This window comes from Diplodia corticola, assembly GCF_001883845.1.
Source record: "Diplodia corticola strain CBS 112549 chromosome Unknown scaffold1, whole genome shotgun sequence".
In the NCBI taxonomy this organism is placed as follows: domain Eukaryota; kingdom Fungi; phylum Ascomycota; class Dothideomycetes; order Botryosphaeriales; family Botryosphaeriaceae; genus Diplodia; species Diplodia corticola.
This window is the reverse complement of record NW_017971480.1, coordinates 91,001-110,562: the sequence shown is the minus strand read 5'-3', so window position 1 is coordinate 110,562 and position 19,562 is coordinate 91,001. Positions and strand designations below refer to the sequence as shown.

General features: G+C 57.9%; 7 protein-coding genes across 7 annotated transcripts; 3 read left to right on the top strand and 4 right to left on the bottom strand.

The window, feature by feature from the left end:
* Positions 1 to 573: 573 nt before the first annotated feature.
* Positions 574 to 2,496, top strand: BKCO1_100035 (fyve zinc finger protein; the record flags this gene model as incomplete). Its single annotated transcript, XM_020269737.1, has 4 exons — positions 574 to 1,097; positions 1,157 to 1,364; positions 1,425 to 2,330; positions 2,428 to 2,496. The coding sequence occupies 4 exons, from the start codon at positions 574 to 576 to the stop codon at positions 2,494 to 2,496; spliced, it is 1,707 nt and encodes a 568-aa protein (XP_020135171.1).
* A 680-nt stretch (positions 2,497 to 3,176) lies between these two features.
* On the bottom strand, positions 3,177 to 6,779 carry BKCO1_100034 (rnb-domain-containing protein; the record flags this gene model as incomplete). The annotated part of the gene is made up of 3 exons (XM_020269726.1): positions 3,177 to 5,907; positions 5,961 to 6,304; positions 6,366 to 6,779. 3 exons carry the CDS (start codon positions 6,777 to 6,779, stop codon positions 3,177 to 3,179), a joined length of 3,489 nt encoding a protein of 1,162 aa, XP_020135319.1.
* A 441-nt stretch (positions 6,780 to 7,220) lies between these two features.
* BKCO1_100033 (molybdopterin synthase sulfur carrier subunit) lies at positions 7,221 to 7,502 on the top strand (the record flags this gene model as incomplete). Its single annotated transcript, XM_020269715.1, has 1 exon — positions 7,221 to 7,502. The coding sequence occupies one exon, from the start codon at positions 7,221 to 7,223 to the stop codon at positions 7,500 to 7,502; it is 282 nt and encodes a 93-aa protein (XP_020135170.1).
* A 468-nt stretch (positions 7,503 to 7,970) lies between these two features.
* On the bottom strand, positions 7,971 to 10,171 carry BKCO1_100032 (major facilitator superfamily transporter; the record flags this gene model as incomplete). The annotated part of the gene is made up of 6 exons (XM_020269704.1): positions 7,971 to 8,963; positions 9,014 to 9,331; positions 9,382 to 9,534; positions 9,592 to 9,657; positions 9,718 to 10,070; positions 10,129 to 10,171. The coding sequence occupies 6 exons, from the start codon at positions 10,169 to 10,171 to the stop codon at positions 7,971 to 7,973; spliced, it is 1,926 nt and encodes a 641-aa protein (XP_020135169.1).
* Positions 10,172 to 10,844: 673 nt separating this feature from the next.
* On the bottom strand, positions 10,845 to 12,170 carry BKCO1_100031 (amidohydrolase; the record flags this gene model as incomplete). Its single annotated transcript, XM_020269693.1, has 1 exon — positions 10,845 to 12,170. One exon carries the CDS (start codon positions 12,168 to 12,170, stop codon positions 10,845 to 10,847), a length of 1,326 nt encoding a protein of 441 aa, XP_020135168.1.
* Positions 12,171 to 13,093: 923 nt separating this feature from the next.
* Positions 13,094 to 14,984, top strand: BKCO1_100030 (deoxyribodipyrimidine photo-lyase; the record flags this gene model as incomplete). Its single annotated transcript, XM_020269682.1, has 2 exons — positions 13,094 to 14,379; positions 14,435 to 14,984. 2 exons carry the CDS (start codon positions 13,094 to 13,096, stop codon positions 14,982 to 14,984), a joined length of 1,836 nt encoding a protein of 611 aa, XP_020135167.1.
* A 173-nt stretch (positions 14,985 to 15,157) lies between these two features.
* BKCO1_100029 (gcn5 family acetyltransferase) lies at positions 15,158 to 16,385 on the bottom strand (the record flags this gene model as incomplete). The annotated part of the gene is made up of 2 exons (XM_020269670.1): positions 15,158 to 16,180; positions 16,293 to 16,385. 2 exons carry the CDS (start codon positions 16,383 to 16,385, stop codon positions 15,158 to 15,160), a joined length of 1,116 nt encoding a protein of 371 aa, XP_020135507.1.
* Positions 16,386 to 19,562: the final 3,177 nt, after the last annotated feature.

The following is a 19,562-nucleotide window of genomic DNA, read 5'->3' as shown; positions in this document are numbered from 1 at the left end:
TTTTTCTGAGCATCACCTTTTATTTTGCAGCAAGCGGAGCGGAGTGTAAAAAATTTGGGCGGCGGGACAGGACATAGCGACCGGAGTTGGCGGAGGGTACAGCTGCATACGGGGTGTAATCATGGCCTACTAGCAAAGACGTAATTCATGCAGTAAAAGTGTATTATCAAGTGCTACACCCAGGGGTGCCCCAGGCGGGATTGGCAGGCGGAGAGCGGCCACGACTTGCTCCTGGCTGGGGCGATAAGAGCTGCCTTATCGCCTCGCATGACTGCGCAGTTCCACCACCCGCTCGACGCCGCCCGCCCTCACCGCAGCTGTACCCTGCCCGTTTGCAACTGTGCACGCGAGCTGCTCGCTCTGGCCTCGCGCTATCTTCCCCGCCGCACGCCGACTATTCTCTTTCCAGCACGCCATCAACCGCCGTGCCGCGCAACCCTCCCCGCCCGACCGACCCCAGCGGAGCTCTGTGATGGAACCCTCGTGGCAACGCCCGTAATCCGCCGCACCTAAATCCGCCGCACTTGACTCCTTCCGCGCCTCCTCTGCTCATCGACGAGCAAGCTTGCGTTCATGGACAGCCCCGCTCCTCCTCCGCCGTCGCATTCCACTAGCTCCTCCGCCATCCCCCACGCCTCGCTCTCCTCCGCCGATTCCGCAGCTCCCCCGGCGAACCCCTCTTCCCTGCACCGCGGCTACAGCGACGGCGCCACCCCGTCTACGACTCCATTTCCGAGCACGACCGCTTTTCTACAAGATTATGGCGCTGAAGGCTTTGCTGGACCCCAGCTTGAGGCGAGGGACGATGCTGCGGCCAACCTGAGCCAGCAATCCGACTCTTCAACGCCTGATAGGAAGAGGCGCCTCACCGCACCCGAGGGCCCTGAGAGGCGAGGCGGCCATCGACCGGCCGCCGCGGAAGGCTCTTCTCAAGCAACCGCTATCGACCTTACCCTCAGCCCCGACGGAAGCTCTAGTAGTGTCGAGAGACGCGGAAGCGACCTTGTGATTCCGTCGTGGCAGCCTGATACAGACGTGTCTTACTGCCCGGTTTGCGGCACACAGTTCAGCTTCTGGTACAGGAAACACCATTGTCGGTATGGCTTTCTCCGCGTTCGCATTGCCACGTCTGTTTGCCCTGATTAATGTGCAACAGGAAATGCGGCCGCGTAGTCTGCGCCAACTGTTCGCCCCATCGCATCACCATTCCACGTCAGTATATCGTGCGCGCGCCGGATGAGCTGAGCCTTCCCAGAGCTGGCCTTGTCGATTTGAGCGGTGACGATGGCGGGCCAGGCTCCCGTTTTGATCTCTACTTCAACCCAGCCCTGGGGGGCGGAGAAGAAGTTCGCGTTTGCAACCCCGTATGCTGCTTAGATCCTTCGCCACGTGTCTACAAGTGATGCTAACTTTTTTTTTCTCAGTGCGTTCCCGACCCAAATTTAAGCCCCCCGCCGCGGCATGCCTCATCACAGTTCCCCAGCTTCGATCCAAGCGGCTTCCAGGACCATTTCGCCCAGCAGCGATTCTCTCCACTCCAGCATTCTGGCCGGTCCAGGAACATGACTTATGACAGTTCCCAGGCCTACGGGCAACGGCAATATTCGCATCATCGCCCATCTCTAAGTGACGTTAGCCAACGCTCTACTGATCCCTTCCGTAACTCCCGCGTGAGCTTCCAAGGCCGCACAACCGTTTCGGATCTCTTTCCGCCTCCGCTGCCCAGCGGGAGTGGGGATAGTATGCCTTTCCCTCCGTACCAGTCGCAGTCATATTCGACAATTTCGCACTTCGCGAATCACATGCGCCCTAGCCGGTCTCCAAGTTTAGCTTCGAACTCGCCGCAACCTTCGCGGTATAGAGTAGTTGACACAACAACTCCACCCTATCCGCCCTCGATGCGACCTCCAGGCCCTCCCCCGCGTCGTCAGATTCCCGAAGAAGATGAGTGTCCTGTTTGTCATGAGGAGCTGCCTCCAAAAGATCCAGATGGTAGTACTGTTGCGAGAGAGCAGCACGTTGAGGAGTGCATTTCAGCCAACTTTGCCGGTCCGTCCACCCAATCGCGCACCTCAACGCCCTCTGCTGCTGTGGATGCTGCCATATCGGCAAACGCCGCATTTCCAAGCGACGCACGCGGTACCCCTACTCCTCCTATAGCTGAGGGCTCCCGAAGACGGAGACATACTCAGGGGATGTTGCGGTACAGAGCAACGGAGAAGGACTGTATCGATGATGAGGGCAGTGCTCAGGAGTGTATCATATGCTTTGAGGACTTCAAGGAAGGAGATGAGATGGGCCGGCTGGAGTGCTTCTGCAAGTTCCACAGGGTGAGACTTCCCCATTTTCCTCTCTCCTTTCCTGCTCACTTTTGTAAGTGTACACGTGCTGACAAATGGGGGGGGCAAACAGACATGTATCAGGCAGTGGTGGGACACGAAAGGGGACGGTTCCTGTCCCACACACCAGGGCGGTTTCGTGCTAGGCGGCTCGTGAACATCGTTCTCTTTTTTGACCACGATCATAACATACCCAAGATTTCCCTTCCCCATCGATTAATCCAACCTCCGCCAGGTTCATAATCGTTCACTTCATGGCATTAAGTACATTGTTCAGCGTGGCGTTTGGAACTTAGAAGTGGCGCTTCTCTTCTGCATTCATTGGCACATCATTCAAGACAGGTGGATTGCAATGTGTGGGGATCGCACAGGTTTTTTTTTTCTTTCACGATTTTCGTTTAAAGCAACAGGAACTCGGTAGAATGGCAGAATACACGCCTGATTTGTTATTTTTCGACCACCTACACATGGCTTACTGCAAATGAGCAAGCGATTTTCTCCCAGCACGTTCCAGTCTCAAAAGTGGAGATGAGTACAAGAGAGGAGGGCAACGACCTGGCGCCGCAGATCTGTGTTGGCCCATTCGGTTTTGTTTCGTCTCACCAATCTAATAATTTACTTTTACCTTGATTGGGAGAGGGGTTTTTTTTTTTTGAGATACCTACACAAGATGAACCCTTCCTCGCTCTCATGACAAATCCTGCACGGACCATATGTATGTACATACAGCTGCTATTTCACCTCCTTTACTCCGATCACGGCGTTGTGTCTCTCTCTCCATCAGCATCCCTTCATTCAACAACTCAACATTCAGCATCACACAACAAAAACGCCCCATCACCTCTCCAAATCGCCAACCCAATCGGGAAGGACCTCCCTGCTGATCAAGCGCAGCGGCACCGTTTTGACACGACGGTTGTACGTGTCGATCTCGGAGATCCTGACCTCCCAGCGGTCGCCGATCTCGGGGGTCTGGTCCTGGGGCAGTTCCATGTCGAGATCGAAGCTGAGGTCCTGCCAGAGGACGGAGACGCGGCCGAGGTCGGTGGCGGGCGAGAAGACGACGACCTCGAACGTGTCGGGGATGGAGGCCTCGCCGTAGTAGAAGGCGCGGAAGAAGAGCTGCGTCAGCCAGAACCCTTGCGACGCGCGCTTCGTCTTGGAGATGAGGCGCTCGCGCGGGGCCAGCCGCGCCATGATGACGCTGATCTCGTCGGGGCTGAAGGCGACCCTGCGCCTGCGCCTCTCCATCATCTCGGGGCTGGCCAGGCTCTTGCCGAGCTCGGCCTCCTGGCGGAGCGCCGACTCGATCTGCCAGTGCATGATCATGTCGCCGTAGCGGCGCAGCGGCGACGTGAGCTTCACGTACTGCTGGACACCCAGCACCTGGTGCGCTATCGGCCGCAGCGACGTGACGGACGAGCCGGCGTGCGGGAGGTAGTTGAAGGCGATCTTGGCCGGTGGGTTACCGCGCTCGTCCAGCGTGGGCAGGATGTACTTTTCCCGATACTCGTCGATCGGCATCATCCCCGGTCGCGCAACGGTGCCGCGGTAGATGGAAGGGATACGGCGTTGCCGGCACCACAGCGCGCCTGTCTCACCCGCGAGAAGCATCATCTCGCGGACCATTAGGTCCGAGCCCGTCCCTGCCGGCTGGAACCACGACTCCGTCGGTGTCGCCACCATCTGAATAACTGGGTCTCCCTTGGTGAAACGGGCTATTTCGCGAGACGGGTGAGACCATGGAAGGCCGGCGTGCTCGTGGTGATGGTAGACGCTCATCTCAGGATAGTTCTGGTTCCAGAAGATACCGCCGGCTTCGGTTCTGCGTTCCTGACGGGCCAGTGCCAGCTTGTGGAGCAGACGAAGGTCTGCCTTTTGATCCTCAGTCAACTCGTCAACTTCCGTCATCTTCCGCTGCGGCAGCGATGGCACCTTTCCGCCAACGACATATATCTTATCGGGGTTCGCCTCAGCAGCTCTTGCGGCACGTTCGTCCACCACGAAATGCAGTGTTTGAGGAGTGAGGGGAACGTAGTTCCGGATGAACCCCGACTGGATTTTGTTATCCACAACCTTTCCTTGTTCATCGAGCCTGGTGCTGATTGTCAAACACGGGCGGTCATTGTCCAGGCTGAGACGTTCGTCGGCTATCCACTTGGGCAACATTGAGTAAGTTCGTTCAGGCATGTAGATGCTCTCGGTCAGGTGAGCGGCCATCTTTGATATCAAGTGTTCCTTGGGAAGGAAAGCAGTTGGGTTGGCAATGTGGACATGGACCCAACAGTCCGAAGAACCGGGGATGCGCTCTACGGAGACGCCGTCGTCGATCTCTTCGGCGCTGGCCGAGTCGACGCAGAACATCGGCAAGCTGCCCCAATCAGTCCGGTGGCCCTCCATCGCATCATGGAGCTTCAGGCGTTCCCGCGTAGACCCCATTTTTACTATCCTAGTGTACATATCCTCTAACTGCCTTGAGTGCGAAGCTGTCGGCAGCAGGAGATGAGGATCGTATTTAGTCCTGTTCTCATGAGGGGGAATCACGCCTATTTCTTGGAGAAACGTGTACCCGGTGACGAAGTCCAACTCTTGTTCTGGATATCTGCCCAGTGCCCGCAGAATGATTGGTGGAAGGGCGCCCAGGCGGGTATTGTGGTGAAACAGCGCCGAGATGGACCATGCTTCGATGAATCGAATGAGGACGGCATCGGCCTTGTCGAACTGAACATCGTAGAAATCCTGCATGGCGGTTGTGGACTCATTGATCTCGTAGTGGGTCTTGCTGATGCCGACGCGACCATGTGGAGTGAAGTCGCGCATTGTGCGGCTCAGGTCTATGAGCTTCTGGCATTTGAGTACGAACATCCAGACCTTCGCAGCTCCGTCAGGCTCTTTATCCTGTTTCTTGAGCTCCGCTGCTTCGTGCGATTTGCCGACCTCTGCTCCTGAGCCATCTTTCTCCTGGGCCGCACGACAGGCCAAGTGGTCCTGGAACGAGCGAACCCACTCTACAGCTAACTGGATCTGCTTTTTGAACTGGATAGGCAGGATTTGATATACACCAGTCAGGCGATGACTGCGGTTGTCGGTATTGAAGCCGAGGGGCTGCCGGAGGAGAGCCTTTCGAACGGCGTACTTTGTCGTAATTGAAACTTTCTCCTCGGCTTTGAGGAGGGTATTGGCGATCCTGTGCAGAGTGCCGAATCGGAGGTCGGTCGGATGAGCGAGTTTCTCGTGAGCCTGATCCAAGATCGAAGCATTTTGGCGGTAGGCAATGTCTGCTTCTTCAGCGAACTCCTTGAGCTTGTTCAATACCGGTGCAGCTATTTCACGAGGGGCATTGACGTCCAAAGTCTGCATGGTATCCAAAAGTTCCTCCGTAACCTCACCTTTCGGCAGGTAGGGGATGATGGGCTGGAGAAGGTCTCTATCGATGAATTTGGGCACAGCGAACTGGACCTGTCTGAGCTTGCGGTGGAACCACTGGCCCTGCATGCTGTAGAACTGCCCTTGTGTGCCATACTGTGCAATGAAGACGGCAATCAAGGGTTCACGTTCGCCAACGAAGCTGGTTGATTGTCAGTTGATTGGTTGGGAGCGGGTCAGAAGTAACAGACGGACCTTATTTCGACGAGGTCGCCGGTTTGCAGCGCTCGGTCACCGACTTCCTCGTCTACCGTATCTGCGGGGTCGAGGAACGCAGCGGTGCCGCGATTCTCTGCATCTTCGTCCCGCACTTCGACGTCCCGGAGGTCGCTAGGGGTATCTAGTCGAGCAAGGTTCTCTGAGCGGCTCCCGTACGCCTCGATGCCCAGTTCGTCGAGCAGTTCTTGGTTCGGTGAGCCGTACCGCTCCTGCCATTGCTGCAGGTACTGCCTTGTGGTAAGTGTGGCGGGTTTGTCGGGAATTATAGCGGCGAGGTCTTGTGGGGTGGGCACAGATCTGGCGGCGGCTTCTTGTCTGAGCTAGCAGCTTGTCAGATTGCATCCCAAGACTGGACGAAGGCTGCGGGTGGCGAATGCTCACTCTGCTCGATGTGTGAAAGGACCGCTTAGACGCCGGCGCGTTTCCGGGGCTCAAGTGAGCAATGCGGTCAATTGCATCTTGCTGTCTGCGTGCCTGGCAACGGTGCTGGTCAAGCAGCTGGGCCAGCAATCGCTCTTCGTCTTTGTGGTAATCTTTGATTGTTGGATGAAGGCTCGTTGCCGGCTTTTGGGAAGGTCGCTTGGTGGCCGGCGGCACTTCTCCTGCCTCGATGCGTAGCTTCGGAGGCGCGTTAGTTAAATGGTATCGTACTGCGCGTGGCCTCGCCCTCGCCCGCGCGGGCGAGGTATTGGAGAGCTGTCGGCGCTGAGCGAGGAGGCAAGTCCAGCATATATTGGAGAAGTCTGTGGCGCGCAAGGCCTGCGAGCGCCTGGCAAGAGCAACGGGCGACCGCATTCGAGGCGAAGGAGAAGGGGGTCGGAGAGTGGCGGCGATGGAGATAGAGACGCAATCGAAGGACAAAAAGTCGCGACGGCAACCGTCACTTAGCTGGGCGCGCAGGCGTCCGTGCGCACCAGCAAAACGCGCACAAAACTCGCGCCAGGGCTTACACCTCCACCCACTCCTTCCCGCCCATCACTCCAGCCATCCGGTACGTACACCTTCTCCCGCCTGCTCTCAACACACCCTAGCATGAAGAGATACAAAAATAGCATGTATTATCCGAGGTCTGCTATCACGCAGCCACCTCTGCGGACCAATTTCTTCACTTTCTGAACGCTCAACCCCACCTTACGCTTCGTCGCGCGCCTCTCACGAACATTCTCGTGGCAACTTTGCTGACGCATGAGGTAGGCTTCAACTCGTAGTACGCAGAACGAGACGAACAGAAGCGCCATGGCGTCCGCAAAGCCGCCGGCCGGGCACTTCAAGCTGCTCTACTTCGCCGCCGCGTCGACGTACACCAAGAAGGACGCCGAGCCCTTCGCGGCCCCGCTGCCGGCGTCGCGGCTGTTCGACGTGCTGGAACGCGCTTACCCGGGCATGAAGGCGGCGGTGCTGGACAGCTGCGCCGTGACCGTGAACCTGCAGTACATCGACTTGGATGATGGCGATGCCGGCTTGACGATCAATGAAGGCGATGAGGTTGCGCTGATCCCGCCGGTCAGCTCCGGCTGATGGGGAACAGCCGTGGTCGAGCACGTAGGATAAAATTTGTTGCTGACGCCAGGACATAATACTCTCTTCAATTGAAACTACGGCCCGCCACGTTGTCACTGGCAATCGGCTGGGCCAGATTTGCTTCGTCTCGTCCCAGTCCAATCCGGCGTATCAACATTGCCGTCGGTTGGACCGAGATAGAGCTTCCACGGGGGCAGGCCCTCTAGCAGATACTCGAACATACATCACACGTGTCGAGCTCGCAGTCCGCAGAAATGCTAGAACATTGGCGGTCCGTGATTAGACGATGTGTATCTCTGTTAACCTCCGTGGCTAGACCAATATAATTATTCAACTCTTTAACGCCGTCTTTCCTTTGCACAGCTTGGGTATCTGCGCATTCCTCAAGAACCCATGTATATGACAAATTTGAAATGAAAAGAGAAGACGGTATGTCCCGAAAATGGCCCAGCACGACGTAGGAAATCAGCCGCCCCAGCTTTGTCCGGTTCCGTACCCATCTCTGGTTACACCGAGATTCGAACTGTACCTCCTCAAACCATTGCCGCCCATACCAATTGGCACGCTCGTCCTTCTTCTCACCGTCGATGGCGCCCGACTCACACGTGGCGGCCGGTGCGGCGCCTCCGCCGGCAGGCTTGCGCTGATCGGATAGCCGTTGGTCCCATCTTCATCCTCGTCCTCATCGCTGATGGCAGCGGATGCAATTGACGAGAAGGTTGTGGTACGGCTGAGTAGATCTCCCACACGGTCGTTGTTCTCCTCGTCTCCGCCGTCGAGACCCCTCGCTCCGGCTGCAGACTGTCGTCCGGCTGCCTTGGCTGCGACGCTGTCCTCATCACCCGAGGATTCTTCATCCTCGTCCTCGTCGTCAGGTCCAAACCCCTTACCCTCAACAAGCAAGAAGGCTGGCACGGCTCCGATCAGGGAGATGGCAGTGAACATCCAGAACGGCGCGATGACGTAACCATGTTTGACGCCGAGAGTGAAGAGACTGCCACCGACCGCCGGTCCAGAAGCTCTACCAATGGCAGATACGGACGTAGCGATGCCGTTGAGCGTGCCGAGCACGCGAAGCGAGGACGCGCTGTTTGTGAGAAGGATGGTGCTGCAGGGGAATGCGAACGTAGTGCAGCAACCCTTGACCGTCATGATCAGGAACAAGACGACCTGTTGGGAGGTTTGGTCTGGAAGCAGTGCGGTGAAGGGGGTGATCAGGAAGACGACAGGGAAAATAAGTGACACGACGCGGAAGCAGCGCAAGACACCGAAACGCCGAGCGAGCGGCGGGAAGAAAAACAGCTGAAAGAGGAAGCAGAGCGCACCATACAAGGTGAACATGGTCCCGATGTTCTTGGACTTGATGCCGAAGCCGTTGGAGAACTTGAGCGGGTTGGCGGGGTCGTACGATGAGCCATCACGGGGGTGAGCCGGGTGGTGCATGAAGACAGGGAGGAGCTGGAACCGTAAGCAGGAATTCAGTGTCTCAAGAGGGCTATAGCATGTACCTGGTCATAGCCGATGGAATGCATGGCCAAAACAGTATATATGACCAGATTGGTCACGGACTGTACTGTGAGGACCTCACGGATCGTGACGTGCTTCTGCTCCGCCCGATTGCGTGGGTCATCATTCGTCTGGTCCTCGTCGCCATCCTGGTTTGACATGGAGGAGTCGGCGTGCTTGAGCAGTGGCTCCGTCTCCTCGCCCTTCGCTCTATGCCACACATTCTTCGCTCTCACAATTTGATTGTTGAAGGCGGATTCGAGCTTTTCGCCTAGTATCAAGCCGTAGTCTGTTTCGTCTTTTTTGGTTTCCAGCGTTTCCTTGGAAGGATCAGTTTTGCAGTAGAACCAGGCAAATCGAAAACACTCACATGAAGGAAAAGGATGCCGGTGATTATGCCGGTGAGGAAAAGCAGGGAGCCGACGATGTTTGGGAGAGCAAAAGGGAACTTCTCGAAGAACGAGTCGCCACGGGGTTTCGATACATCAACGCCGAGCGGATTCGACAATGCTCCACCAATTGCCTAATCGGGAATGTCAGTAAGACGAACAAGCGATTACAAGGAACGTGGATTCCGTACCGGGCCAAAGACACTGCCTATGTTGTAGATTAACGGCATTATGCTGAACGCTCTCGGCTGCAGTTCCTATATTGTATCAAGGTTGTGAGAAGAGGGGTCGAAAATTCTTGGAGAAGCTATACACACTTTCCACGGGCACAACTCGGCCACCATAGTCCTGAGGATTCCCACATTCCCATTTCCGGCACCTTGTATTGCTCTGGCCGTCAGAGCCATAGGCAGCGAGGTAGAGAAGCCCCACAACAAGCTAGTGAGCATAGTGTTCGTCAAACCCAGCAGGATGATTCTCTTGCGCCCGTACTTGTCCGAGGCCCTCCCCCAGAATATGCTCGTCAGGCACTGGCCCAGGCTAAATATGGCGGAGGCGGCGCCGGCCCATTTTGCGATTTCGTTCTTGGGCACGCCGAAGGACTCGATCATCTCGGGCAAGTAAGGAAACACGCTCGTGAGGGCGATGGGCTCGGCAAAGCGACATAATGCTGCGAGTGCGATCAGCGGCGCGGGCGCGCAAGGGGGCAGGGGAGAGTGGGCGCATACAGAGAATGACGAACTGTCGCCAGGGCAGCTTGTGCTCGGCCATGGTGATTCAGCGCGCGCGCGCGCAGTGCAGATGGCGCCAGGAAAAGGACGAGAGAGGAGGAAAGTGGCGGCGCAGCAGTCAGCAGCAGACTGATTGAATCATTTGGGGAGATCAGTGCAGATGCCCTGTCTATCCTTTCCTCGGGCGCAGAGTGCAGGAAAGCTGCAAGCACGCAAGAGGGCGGAAAGTGGAGCCTGGGCAGCTTTGAGCAACTGCGGCCGGCGGGGATGGCAGCCGCTGACTCGCTCGCTCCGGCCGTCGCACGTCGGAGATGGCCATCATGTGGCGCCTTGACCTTCATTCACCCTTGCTGTGCCCGGCTTCGCGCCGTCCCTTCCGACCGCATCGTCCTCCACCCCGTCGAGCTTGTCAAAGGCTTGATGCCTGATGCTTGATGCTCGTTGGCCGCAAGCTCCTGGCGGCGCCTTCCATCAGCCGAGAGCCGCATGCCAGCCGCATGCCAGCCACTGCACCGAACAGCCCGTCCACTCCGCGTTAATTAATTGCCAGAAACACGTGCTAGGACTGCTAGTAGTCGGCAAGATAAAGCAAGCACCGGTGAGCATCTGACTGCGACGCACATCGCTCACGGGCCACTGCGAGATCGGCAACAGTGAGTGCGGGGTGCGTCAGCGCGGAGCCCTCCAATCGATTTCTCTGGTTTCCTACGCCATCACTCGATCAAGGCCTCGTCTACCGTTACGTCTTCCGCCAACTTCGACCACCTGCTCGAGTACACGCGTCCGTCCTTGATGACTGCCAGCAGGTGCTTCGCCGGCCGGTCCAGCACTTGAATGTCGTCCAACGGATTCGCATTCAAAACCAGCATGTCGGCTGCGAATCCCGCCTTGACCTGCCCCAGGAACCCGTCCTGCCTTAACATCTTCGCCGCGTTGACCGTTGCGCTCTGCAACACCTGCCCAGCGCTCAGCACCTTGGCCCGCAACCCAAACTCGCCCGCCTGCTCCATCCCCAGCGGGCCCAACAAGTCGGAGCCGTAGCACATGGTAACGCCCGCCTTGGACGCAATCTCAAGCGCCTGTAAGCCCTGGGCCAGCACCTCCTCGTTCTTCACATGACTTTCCGGCGGCAGAAAGCCCTTCCGGCGAGCCATGGCGTCGTACGCAATCAGCGTCGGAGTCAGATACACCCCTCTCTCCGCCATGTACTCGGCCGTCGCCTCGTCGATGAAGTTGCCGTGCTCAATGCCCGTGACGCCGTTGTCGACAGCGTGCCGGATGGCTCGCGGCGTATACGCATGCGCCGTCACCCACGTGTTGTACCCGCGCGCGACCTCGGCCACGGCACGCACCTCGTCGGCCGTGAACTGCGTGTGCTCGAGCGCGTCCGTCGGCGACGCAACACCGCCGCCACACATGATCTTGATGAAGTCGGCTCCGGTGCGCAGCTGCTCGCGCGCCGCCTTGATGCACTCGGGCACGCCGTCACACAGCACGCCCAGCCCGGTGACGTGCCCGCCGCAGCATTGCGTGTGGTCGTGCGCCCCGCGGAAGTCGGCGTGCCCGCCCGTCTGCGAGAGGGCGTGGTTGGCGATGAACAGCCGCGGCCCGGGGAAGACGCCGTCGGCGATGGCCTGCTTGAGCGCCAGCCCCGCCCCGCCGCAGTCGCGCGCCGTCGTGAAGCCGCGCGCCAGCATCTGCTTGGCCACGAATGGCTGCCGCGTCATGGAGACGGCGGCGTCCATGGCGACGCACCCGGCTAGGTCCGCCTCGCCTGGTGCGGCGACGACGTGGACGTGGGCGTCGATCAGGCCGGGGCATATATATCTGCCGGCCAGGTCGACCGTGGTCGCGTCCTCGGCGCCCGAGAGGGCTGTGTCAGATGAGACTGATTCGATCAGCCCGCCGGATATCTTGACTGTTGCATCCGGTAGAAGTGTGCCTCCGACGGGGTCGATGACGTTGGCGTTGGTGAAGATGTATGTTTTCTGAGCAGGGAGCCTCCAGGGCTTGACGAAGTCTTGCGATGACGATGCCATTGCTGCAGCAATGCTCCCCCAGCTCTTGACGCGGTTCCTGGCTGATACCTTGTTGACGATTGGACCGAGACGTGGCTCAGTAGATCAGGCGGGCGAGTACCGATTCATAGGCGCCGGCAGATGTTCAGGTGGGCCGACGTCGTCTGCTATGTACCTGCGCCATGGAGTCAAGTGAGCGGGGAGACTGGCTTGGCGGCGCAGCTTGATGCGGGTAGGTGCATGCAACGGTCGGGAGCGCCTTCCCGCCCGCCACCGAGCCGCTGATGATATCTTAGCTATGGCTGTCTCCGCCAATAGGGTTGTAGATGGTTCTGTGGGTACTTCCCGACACAGTGGTATGGCATGGGTGAGTGATCGGAAGTGTGGGCGTGAGCCGATGCGACAGCGAGCATGGGTGGGGTGTTTGTGAGAAGTGGGAGTAATAGTATCGGATAAAGGTAGGCCTTGAAGCATATCGCCAATGCTTCCGGATATAGCAACGATGGAGTTAGAGTTTCAGGCCGACGTTACCTATTAGAGTCTAAGCACCCCAGCGCTTTGGCTGCAGGGAGCCATGGGACCGTGAGGTTTAGACTGCAGCTGACAGCCACAGCTTCCCCTTCATGATGTGATGATGTCAGCGAAGAATGGCCGAGCACGGGCCACACCCGATGGACGTCATGATAGATCTGGCTTCGATCTTGCCCACAGATCGCATCTCACCACTCCGGATCAGATGCGCCAATGACCGCCCAGTTGGACAAAAGGGGCCAGTGCTGCCTGCCTGCGGCTGAACCGACCATGCCACAGGGAGCGTGTTTCTTTGTCCTTCTTCCATGCATGTCCTTTCACGCGTACTTCTCCGCCCGGGACGCGTGCATTGCGCGAGACACCAGCCTAGATTCTTGAATACAAGGGCACTGCATTCATCTACACCGGCCAACATGCCTGCTAAACGTAAGGCAGCACCCGCCTCGGTCGGATATTCCGACTCCACAGGCAACGCATCCAACAAGCGCTCCGCCGAATCCCAGCCCGCTCCCAAAGCCGTCAAACGCTCCTCTAGTGCCCGCCCAGAGGAATCCAAGTCCACCAATGGCACCAAGAAACACTTCGACCATTCGCGCATTGAAGAGCGCCTGGGTATCGTCCAGCGCGACTACTACCCGGCCGAAATGTCCAACGAGCGGTGCGAGCAGTACAACAACAATGAGATCCCCCGGCCGATCGAGGTGCTCGAGAAGGCCGTTGCCGACACTGCGGAACGGCGCGCCAAAATAAAACTTGGGGACGCCGTCGTTCATTGGTTCAAGCGGGACCTGCGAATCTCTGACAACAAAGCGCTGAGTCTGGCGGCAAAGAAGGCAAAAGAGGGCGGCGCCCCTCTCATCTGCATCTTCGTCGTGTCGCCGCAGGACTACCAGGCCCACTTCACCGGCGCCCCGCGGGTCGACTTTGAGCTGCGCACCCTGGCCGTGCTGAAGGAGGACCTGGCGGAGCTGGACGTCCCACTGCTGGTCGAGACCGTCGAGAAGCGCAAGGACGTGATGCCGTACCTGCTGGGCAAGTGCAATGAATGGGGTGCGAAGCACGTCTTCTGCAACATGGAGTACGAGGTAGACGAGCTGCGGCGCGAGGCGCGGCTGACCAAAAAGTGCCTGGACGCTGGCATCGACTTCACCGTCGTGCACGACGACGTCGTTGTCCCGCCAGGCGCCCTCCAAACCGGCCAAGGGAAGCAATACGCCGTCTACAGCCCGTGGTTCCGCTCGTGGCTCGCCCATGTCCACAAGCATCCCGACCTTCTCGATGAGCATCCCAAGCCGGAGAAGAACCCCGAAGGCGCCCGCAAGAAATTCAAGGACATCTTCGAATCGAAGATCCCCGACTCGCCAGAGAACAAACGACTGGATCCGGAGACGAAGAAGCGATTGGCCTCTCTGTGGCCGGCCGGCGAGCACGAGGCGCGAGAGCGGCTGGAGAAATTTCTCGGGCAGAAGATCACCAAGTACAAGGATGCGCGCAACCTCCCCGCGGCAAACAGCACTGCTATGCTAAGCGTGCATCACTCGGCCGGCACGCTGGCGGCACGAACAAGTGTGCGGCTGGCAAGGGAAGCGAATACTACGAAGAAGCTAGACGGCGGAAATGCCGGCATAGCGGGTTGGATCAGCGAAGTAGCATGGAGAGACTTCTACAAACATGTGCTAGCACATTGCCCGTACATCTGGTAAGGTGCACTCCCGAGCCAAGAGGCAGGACGGCATGGGCTGACAGTGATGCAGCATGTTCAAGCCTTTCAAGTACGAGTACACCAACGTCGAGTGGGAGTACAACGACGATCACTTTTCCGCCTGGTGCAGCGGGCACACGGGCTTTCCCATCGTCGACGCCGCCATGCGCCAGATCAACCAAATGGGCTACATGCATAACCGCTGCCGCATGATCGTCGCCTCCTTCCTTTCGAAGGACCTGCTCATCGACTGGCGCATGGGCGAGCGTTACTTCATGGAGCACCTCATCGACGGCGACTTCGCCAGCAACAACGGCGGCTGGGGCTTCTCCGCCTCCGTCGGCGTCGATCCCCAGCCGTACTTCCGCATCTTCAACCCCCTGCTGCAGAGCGAGAAGTTCGATCCGGACGGCGAGTACATCAGGAAATGGCTTCCTGAGTTGAGGGATGTGAAGGGCAAGGCCATCCATGACCCGTACGGCAGAGGAGCGGAGGACGTAGCGAAAAAGAATGGATACCCGAAGCCTATTGTAGACCATAAGGTCTGTCGGGAAAGGACGTTGGCGAGGTACAAGGCTGGGACTGGCAGAGAGACCGCCTAGTAATAGCGCGTTTTTATGTAATATGGTCTGTTCTGTCTCGATAATGAAGTAATGGGAATGGATAGTTTCAATCAAATATGGACTTCCACTTCCAACAAAGGTCCAGAAAAGTCTGAAAAGGGGAGATCGTCACTGAATATCTAGGCGTGTACGAGAGAGGAGAGCACTTGCGTTCAGCCCTCCCCAGCATCGAACCAAGCAAACACTTCCTTCTCCGCCAACCCGCCTTTCTTCTGCGCCTCCGTCTCCTCCCCGTTCAGCCACATGCGCGAGTAGTCCATCCCACTATACTCCCAACCCAGCCCTTCGAACGTCTCAACGGCCACGGGATTCTCACCCCACACCTCAGCGACCAGCGACTTCCCCGCGGCCGCGGCACCGAAGCTCTCGATCTTCTGCATGGCCCGCAGGAGCAGTGCTCTCGCCCAGCCGCGCGACGGCGCATACAGCGGACCCACGCGGTATCCATGCTGGCAGGACCTCACAAGCACGAAGCCCAGCACACGCTCATCCCCTCCCCTCCCATCGCCACCGCCACCGCCACCGCTCTCTTCGCCCCCCACCACCGCCGCAAACCCCCACGCATCGCCCCGCCCCGCCAACAGCTCCTCCGTCCACAGCCCCGTCCTCCGCAACCCCGTCACCCGCTCATCCGCCGCCACCAGCGCCGGCGGCCGCACCTCATCCAAAGTCTTAACGACCACCGCCGCCGCCATCCCACCCAAGTCCTCCTCCTCGTCCTCCTGCTGCACCGCCGCCAACTCCCCCACCTCCCCCGACGTCGCCTGCGCCTGCGCCCGCACCTGCATCAGCTTCACGCGGCCGCGCTCGACGAACCCGCGGCGGCCGTACGTGGCGACCTGCTCGCGCACGCCGTCGAGGCCGACGCGGCGGGCGCCGCGGCGCGCGAGGTCGTCGAGCGCGGCGCGGAAGAGGAGGCCGCCGCCGGCGCCGGTGCCGCGGTACGCGGCGTCGACGACGAAGAAGCCGAGCCAGCCGGTGTTGTTGGGGTAGGCGAGGGGGAGGATGATGCCGACGGGTTTTGCTTTTGGTTTTGGTTTTGCTTGGTCGATGGCGTTTTCGGGTGGGGAGGGGGAAGAGGAAGAAGAGGGGGAGGAAGGGTCTTTGTGGGTGAGGACGATGTAGTTGCCGCCGGAGGAGTGCCAGTGGGTGGTGAAGTCTTCTTCGGCGCGGTTCTGGGAGGAGAGACGGGAGAGTTTAGAGGGGGTTGTGGAGGGTTGGGTTTGTACGAGGGGGGGTGTGTTTTGAGTGGGATAGTAAGTGGTTGTGGGTGGAATTGGTACTTACCCAGCCTAGCGATTGCATCCATGGCCACCAGAGGGACTTTACCTCCTCGGGGCCTTTTGGTGGCCGGACACTGAAGCCGCTTGGGTCTACCATTTTCGACCCGATGGAAAGTTTTGGCGAAGAAAAATGAGGGAATCCTAATTTACAGGGCCGGCGTCAGCTTTATAGAATCGTGAAGAGTGAGTGCAGTTATTATTGAAAAGCTATTTGAGTCTTATGACTCCTCGGGCCCGTAAAGGCCCGCTGCAATTGTTCCGATAACAGACATGGTGCTTCACTTCATGACTGTATCATGCTGGGGATGGTGGTGGTAGAGAAACGAAGCATCACACTTACCGTTAACAGATCACTGTAGGTAGAAAAATCGAACTGAGTACGCCTATATATGTCGATTGAAGCCAAGCTAGACGAGCTTCTAGTGCTGTAGAGGTTTCACAACTGTGAGGTTGGAATGCTGGTTGCAATGGGTGTGACGTTGTGAGTCAAAGGCGGGGCAGCGTTGCGTGCTCGGAGCGGCTAAAGTCGTTGCCTATCTCGCGCGCATAAGCAGCAGGTAACCATGGCCTGAGGCGGATGAGCGAAACAACCGTCGTAGAGATAGCACCAGGCGGACAGGCTCAAGACACTGTGCTGAAGTGACACGGCAAGACCTTGCCGCGCCCCACCTTCCTATCCTGGAAATGCCGTAGGGCTGTCCGAACTTAGGCCGGACAAGATAGACCCTGAATGACTGCCTCAGGCGCCACGTCAATCACCAGCTAATAACTAGCAGTGGCTTGCACAGCCTTCCCATCTGGAATCCTTCCGGATCCTTTCCCCCACAGCTCGGACGTACCACAGTACGAATGCCGGCCGTGCCACAGACAACCGAGTGCGTGCGCTCGCGAGTAGCTCCACGCGCGCGCTTGGTCCTCAAACAAGCCAAAGCGACGCCGTCCAACGCCAACGCGCGACCGCTTCATCCTCATCATCTCAGCCAACACCAACGAGCGGGGACGACGAGATCGTCGAAGCGATGCCCGCTCTCTGTGCCGCCAGAGCGCGCGCCAGTCAGCGCAAAGCCGTAATTTCCGCAGCGGCCCAGTGATCATCATCATCATCAGCACCATCGTCGTCGACATAATCATGGCCGTAATCATGACTGCTTGTTTGTTGGCACAGCAGACGACGCCTGCATTAACGTATCAGCGGGTCATGGCCGAAAAAGGCCTCAGCTCGCAGCCACGTCCGCAAGCGGACACGCACGGGGAAGGATTCCGGAACGCGGCATGCACTGATCGTCAGCAACCGTACGGACTGCAGTCATCCCTCTACACAAACAACAGAGGCGGGCAAAAAGAACAAGGAGGAACGCTGCAACGGTTTTTTTTTCCTACGGGTCAGGCCGCTACATCGCATGCCACCAACCTGACCGCCTTTTCCCTCCGACTTTTGGTGAACGCCATCGTCATTCTCATCATCAACACGTGAGCCCATGCCCTGCGTGTCGACCTGACTAGCGAAGAAGGAACCCACCGGGCGGCCAGCCATCCCCGGTTCGTTATGATATTGGATTGACCGCATCGACGACGACGACGATGACAACAACAACAACCACAACAGCAAACAAACAAACATACGTAATCATGCTCTCCGGCAGGGCACGATGAACTTGCCATCACCACTGTAGTCATCATCTGTCCATGCATGCTGACAAGAGCAGCACCACTGCTAGGCGCGACGACGCTTAACCCTTTTCTTGTTACTTGTCGCCCCCTCCCACGCACTACCGTGGCTTGCATCCTTTCCGTGCAACCCATCAACCCCGTACCCATACGAAACCTTGCGCTTCTCCTTCTCGCACGGTTTCGTACATACAGCTCGGATGGGGGCGGAACTTCTGCAGTGCGTCATTCTACGGTGTGTGTGTAACCGCACCTTACAACAAGAACGATAAAAGCAAGAGGCTGGAAAGGAAAAAAATTCAATGAGCAGGCGTCCCTCGCCTAAATATAGTTGCCGGGTGCATGGGATGATGAACTTGGGTAGGGTGGCAGTAGTAAAAGGCGCCGGGAATAAAGGGAAGAAGGCAGAACCGCGGTTACACCACACATGCTAGGAAGGTGTGAGCGTGTGCAAGACAAAGAGATGAACAACAATAAATCTAGATAGGGGACGTGTGCGCCCGCCCGCTGCTGCTACGCTACTGTAACCGTTGCTTGCGCGTGTGCAAGGATGCGCATGAGAAATGCTGACCGGTAGCCCTGCCCGGGGTGGGCTGGACTGGGCGCTGCGTGCCGATCCGTGGGATTGCAAAAAAGGTTGGTGAGTGAGGGAGGGAGGTGACATGGCGATGACTCCTCCTCCTTCTCCTCCAACGACAACGAACCGAAAAAAAATTGCGGAGCACGTTGCAGCCTCACGGGGATCGATGAAAAAAAAATAAACCGGCACGAGGAAGAAGCAGGTGCAAGCAGGGCATGGATAGGCGAGCGAGCGGAGTGGCTATGCCCCGTTGTGCGGAAGAGATTTTCCTAGCCTTCTGCACCTGCATGATGCTGTCGGTCGCAGACCCTTCGCGAAGGCTTGTATGCTGCAATGGTCATTGGCTGCGGTGGGGAGGGCGAAGACATCGCCCTTGCGCCGAGCGAAGCCTTGTGAAGAGGCTAACTCCAGAGTGGGTCCATCGAGTGGCTGTCAGGCTGCCAGGCTGTTGCAGGCGGTAAGCCACATGCCTGAAACCGCCGCCAACTGTGGTAGCTCGAAGACGATGAACCCAGAACGTGTGCCTCGGCTGACATGCCGTGCCCCCCTTTTCATGCGTCCGGCAATAGCATGCGCCCCAAAATGTCACCAGCAGCGGAGTCATGGTTGAAGGGAAGATCTTCCTCTATTGAAATTTTTTATCGATGTTCAGCATCTGTATCCAAGCTGATGCTTTTGTCTTGACACCAGCCAAGTAAGGCTGGGTCCTATAGACTCCGTTTCTTCGTGAATAGCCAAGCCGTACCATGCAACCCATTTGCTTGCCTCTAAATCGTGCAAGAGAAAAAGAAATTAGATCCAAAGTCTTCAACACCAATCCCACCGTGGCCCTTTGGGCCCGGTATGTGAACGCCGTCCCAATGCAGAATGCAAATGAAAAGCACAACCATCCAGTGGTATATAGTGCGACAGGGGCTGTGGGTTGAAGGAAAAATCCGCCAAAACACTCAATCAAGTCGTGCCGCTGTCATCCACATCGTTTCGTTCCTTCGTTCTGCATCGTCGTTCAATCCTTCTTTCGGGCCC